Genomic DNA, 5,919 nt, shown 5'->3' with positions numbered 1-5,919 from the left:
ATGTTTATGTGTAAATGTTAAAATTTCAGTTTCTCTTTTTCTTTTTTTTTTGTTTGATTTTTTTTTATCTCTTTGCACTATAATCATTTTTGTAATCTGTTCTCAGTAATTTTTGTAATTCTGATTTCATTTTTTCCTATTTTGGTATCTTAGGCAGAAACAATTGTTGTAATTATTTAATCCTTTGCACTCCTCAATCATCTCAGGTATAACGCAACATTTAGTTAATAAAATAAAATAATATAACACTTTTTTTATTTGAAAATTGTATTAAAAATATGGAGGATGATTCAAATAACATGTTACAAATTCTTTTTTCCAATACTATTACAGATAGCAACTTGAATTTTTCGTTTAATTAAATAAGACATAGAAATTATTTAATACATATAAAAAAAAAAGGTTATTACATTTTTTATCCATGAAACAATTAGGTTTTATGAGCGTCTTGATTAAAAAAAGAAATTAATAATAATAACAACAATAAATATTATCTATAATAGTTTCAGAAAAAAAGAGTTCAAAACATTTTATTTGAATCGCCATCTATATCTTAAATACAATGTTAGAGTAACAACATTTTATGTACTGTTTTCTTTTATTACCTAAATGTAGTGTCATATCAGAGATGATTCAAGAGTTTTAGGGAAAATTAGTATTGTCACACCAGCAATGTGAGTGCAAAGGGTTATATTTCTTTCCAATAATTTCACTTACAAATTAAATTATAAAAGAAATCTGTGACCAGTAAAATTCACTTATTATATTTATTAGAAGCAAAGTCTGTAATTTATATACCACCATCAAGTGTAGTAAACATGCAGTACAGTAGCTCATGCTACTCCAATGATGTATGTCAGTATTGGCAGCTTGACAGACATATATTTGCTTATCACTTATCCTCAGTTAGACAGCTCAGTTGTTATTCGGCATATAGGCATAAAAATTTGTTGTTTTTTTTTTTGGATATATTTAGAAGATCAAAATCACAATCGCGCGCATGAATTTCGTAATCTCCAGTATTTGAGATTGTATCACGAAGTGCACCAATCTGGTGTATAATTTTGTTATAGACGAAATGTTATAACTCGTTGATATTTAAGCTATGGATTATTGGATTAGATATTTTACAAAGCGTATCCATTAATCGATGAATGGACGATCGTTTACGCTATACATGGATAATATTACTGACTAACATCAACTTGCTTAATTTTATATTAGATACATTTACAAGTTCACAATAACCTTTGGTTAATAATAAACGTAATGAGAATGCTATTTTTATTATAGCTCTTTGCAGTGCTAGATCTCTGCAGGAATGTATGCATCATTTTATATTACACTAGGATGTTTAGATTTAAAAACGCCAAATTTTGCTCACAAATGCAAAATATAGATCATTGCTGTATAATCTTGGAACTTTTAATGGTTCTTAATTTGCACACATATCAGTAAATGCATCTTATTTTTAAGATTTTGGAATTACTTCTAGCAGAAATGCATTAGCACAGCAAAGAATTTTGATATTGAATTTGTTGAGAAATACCTTTCTATGTACACCCCCAGTGTAATGGAAACGTCATTAGAAATAGCAGCACTATGAAAAGCAGCGAATTAGAAAGTTATAACAAAGAATGTATTAAAGCTGGTTATCTTGCACGATATAAAAAAGAATGCAAGTTTTCAGACCAGCACTTGTCTGTATAATTTTCTTGGCAAATTTTACTATTTTTGTAAAAGGGTCTCTTAAATAAAGCTATATATAATTAAATTCGGAGTACTGGACGCATTAGAATGCATTAGATTATTTGTATCTAAGAGTAACGAGAAAGAGTATAGGATACTAATGTAATTACGTTGCATTTCTCTAAAGTATGTATAACTTATATCTGTCATGATTTTTTTGGTATGGAACACTTTATTGCACAGTAACTGCAATGTATCGTTACTAGATTAAACATCCAACTTTGACTTTTGTACCTTTTGTAATTTTATTAAATGAATTCAATTATGCATGAAACATAAATAATGAACCAGAACTTATTGCATGGATCACTCAAATACGTGCATGCATGTTTTTTATCAATTTAAAGCAGTTTATTCTTAAAAGCAGATGTAAAAGAAAATTAAAAAATAAAATAATCTGTTCCTGTAATTGTATAATGATTTAATTGAATATCTAAAGTATGACTCTAAAAATTAAGCAAATTCCCAGCTATTTTTTCAATATAAAGGCTCATATATACACTTCTTATATGTTTACATAGTATCCACTCACTCTTCCTTGGACTCTACTCTTAGGTTTTCTCTAGAATTAAGCAGCTGCTAGCTTGAATCACTAGAAGTAGATATGTGCAGCTGACGTTTGCCACACCTTTGGGGGTGTGATTGGTCCTAGCTGCTAGTAGAAGCAATAGGGCTGACAGGACTTAAAGGGCTACGTGCTGAATCCCTGAGACAACCGGTCAATGTTATAATTAATTTGCGACTTCCTGCTTGATCACGATGTTCGCAAAACCAAATACCTTGCCATGTACCAAGGGCTAACTTCCCATCCGTAATTGGAATACTTAATGAAGATCCCAAGAAGCATGCTTTTACATGTGCCGGCTAAAAAAAAAGAATCAAAGTTAAAATTGTTAATATATTTAATTTTTTAATCATAATTATAAATAACACAACTCGTTATAATCGTATTAATTTATAATTATATTTTATAATTATTACAGAATTAAAGAACTTACCATGTCGTCTGGACCTTCACAGTTATGTCGATACTCTAATCCTTCAGGAATTATTTTATTAAGCATCATTTCCATATCATCTCTTACATCAGGGTCCCAGCTTTCATTTAATGCTAAACTAGCTGATGTATGAAGAACTATTATAAAAAATAAATATGATCTTTTTAAAACTTAGTCATATATACATATAGAATGCTGTTATATATAATAATAATAGATTAAAGAATCAACTAATAGTTACATGAATAAAGAAATCAATTTTTTTCAAATACTTCCTAAAACTTCTTCTCCTGAAAATATCACATATACACTGCACACGTACATGACTTAGCAATAGTTGAAACTCTCATCTCTATTCTAATAATTAAGATTTAAAAAAAAATGGTGTAAACATATCTAATGTAACTTAATAATTATTTATTGATTTTTAAATATTAAATAATATCTTAAATAAAAAACAAAGCCATAATACGGCATAGGACACATGCTTTATACTTTAATACATATTTTTATAACATTGATTATGGTATATATTACTTATATCATGTCAAAGATTTACAGTTAACAATATTTACAAATTTGTGTGTACTTTTGCATATATTATATATATACATATATGTACATACAGATATATATATATACACACACCACACACACATTACAGTATAATTCATATACATGTATATATAATGCAATATATGTTATATATACATGTGAATATGTATACACACACGATTGCAAGACAGTACAAAAATCGTTTGTCTGAAACAAAATTACTTACTCTGTATGTGACAAAGACCAACAGAGAACTGATACAGTTCTGGAATTTGTCTTAAAATTTCTTCGGTGACAAGATGTACGCCACGATGCTGTGGTCTTAGGTTAATTTTAGTTTGATACCAGGCCGAACCAATTTGTATACCTCTATTTGACGAGGCCATGATATGGTAATTTTTATGGAAGGATCGCACGTTTAAATGGAACGGACAATAATTCCTTTTTCTGCGATGTTGTGTAAACTGCGGTCAGTCTATTAGAAGCCGAAAATCACGATTGTACAGTCAACTCCATTTGAGAAACACTACACACGTCTCGCATAGAAAATTGTTTGACTATTCACAAATGCGGAAGAACCACATCCCACGAAACGTATTAATGTTTGATTGTCTAACTTAGTTCTATCTGTGTAAAACGTTTATTCACGAAAACGTGAAATAGAACGATTGCCTTTACGAATATTTAAAGGTATGTGTATTCGTGTTGCGTTCACAGACTTGTATCACAGTTTAACAGTCGGTCGACTCCATGTCTATATCCCTTGATAGTCGTGCCGCCGGAAACCGCCATTATTGACGATGACGACCCCGACTCTGTTAGCTTTAGATATACCAGTTGGATATGTTCAGATAAGTCAGTAGCGGTCAGTAATGTTATATATCGTCCACAGAATATCGTTCATAGAAATAGCCTTAAGAGGGATGTGGCAGCACGAATTTATGCCAGATATACAATTGGAATTGATAGGCGCGATTATATGATTCCATTTTCGATACATTATCCTTTATATTCGTTTATATACTTTTATACACAGAATTAAAAATATTACAGATTTACAAGTTTATTTTAGAATAAATTGCAAATATTACGGAAAGTTCCGGAGTCTTTTTTTATATTCCAACGAGAACATATCGAAATTCTATATTCTTAAAACATGTGAAAACATATAAATTAACACTTTTGATAATTTTTTTATTATTTCAACAGTTTTTAATGTACACGCAAAAAATAAACTAATAATTAAATGACAGTACATTCATTAAAACGTTAAAAGGACGGTAATATGCGTAAACTAAAAATAATTGTAATATAAAACTTCAATAATTGAAAATTTTAATCTCGGAGTGGTTAGTCTTGAGCAATGTAAACATGAACGGTCTTTTGATTAACTTTGACGATCAAAGATTAGTACACTTTTGGATTCCAACGAGTGAGCATCGGAGCTCTCTCTTTTAAAACGAAAAAACTTATAAATTAATATTTTCAATAGTTTTATAATTATTTAAACAATCCTTAATGCACACGGGTCAAGAAACTAATATTTACATAATAGTACATTCGCCTAAACATTAAATAAACGGTAAAGCATGAAAAAATTAGAATAATTTTAATAAAAGATTCCGATACTTAAAAGTTTTATCTCGCTGTTGTTGGCCTTGAGCAATATAAACATAAACGGTCCTTCGATTAACTTTGACAATTACCGAGTTAGTTTCCTTTTGCACTCCGACCAGTACACATCAATACTCTCTATTTCTAATCGGGAAAACTTATAAATTAATAATTTCGATAATTTTTCAATTATTTAAACAATTTTTAATGTACACGGAGTACAATAAATTAATATTTCAACAATAGTACATTCGATTAAACATTGCAAAGTAGAAAACGGTGGAGAATTTTAAAATAACTTTAATAAAAGATTCCAATACATAAAAATTTTATCTCGCGGTTGTTGGCCTTGTGCAATATAAACATAAACGGTCCTTCGATTAACTTTGACAATTACCGAGTTAGTTTCCTTTTGCACTCCGACTAGTTAACATCAATACTCTCTATTTCTAATCGGGAAAACTTATAAATTAATAATTTCGATAATTTTTCAATTATTTAAACAATTTTTAATGTACACGGAGTACAATAAACTAATATTTAAACAATAGTACATTCGATTAAACATTGCAAAGTAGAAAACGGTAGAGAAATTTAAAATAACTTTAATAAAAGATTCCAATACATAAAAATTTTATCTCGCGGTTGTTGGCCTTGTGCAATATAAACATAAACGGTCCTTCGATTAACTTTGACAATTACCGAGTTAGTTTCCTTTTGCACTCCGACTAGTTAACATCAATACTCTCTATTTCTAATCGGGAAAACTTATAAATTAATAATTTCGATAATTTTTCAATTATTTAAACAATTTTTAATGTACACGGAGTACAATAAACTAATATTTAAACAATAGTACATTCGATTAAACATTGCAAAGTAGAAAACGGTAGAGAAATTTAAAATAACTTTAATAAAAGATTCCAATACATAAAAATTTTATCTCGCGGTTGTTGGCCTTGTGCAATATAAACATAAACGGTCCTTCGATTAACTTTGACAA

General features: G+C 29.0%; 1 protein-coding gene across 1 annotated transcript; it reads right to left on the bottom strand.

Annotated features, from left to right (window-relative positions):
- Positions 1-673: 673 nt before the first annotated feature.
- LOC118448426 (uncharacterized) lies at positions 674-4,156 on the bottom strand. Its single transcript, XM_035881676.2, has 3 exons — positions 3,529-4,156; positions 2,748-2,884; positions 674-2,613 (listed from the first exon to the last, which is right to left on the bottom strand). The coding sequence occupies exons 1-3, from the start codon at positions 3,686-3,688 to the stop codon at positions 2,398-2,400; spliced, it is 513 nt and encodes a 170-aa protein (XP_035737569.1). The 5' UTR covers positions 3,689-4,156; the 3' UTR covers positions 674-2,397.
- Positions 4,157-5,919: the final 1,763 nt, after the last annotated feature.

The sequence above is a fragment of the Vespa mandarinia genome, chromosome 8 (genome assembly GCF_050613455.1).
Source record: "Vespa mandarinia isolate Hongniang chromosome 8, ASM5061345v1, whole genome shotgun sequence".
Lineage (NCBI taxonomy): Eukaryota > Metazoa > Arthropoda > Insecta > Hymenoptera > Vespidae > Vespa > Vespa mandarinia.
This window is presented reverse-complemented; position numbering and strand designations above follow the sequence as displayed.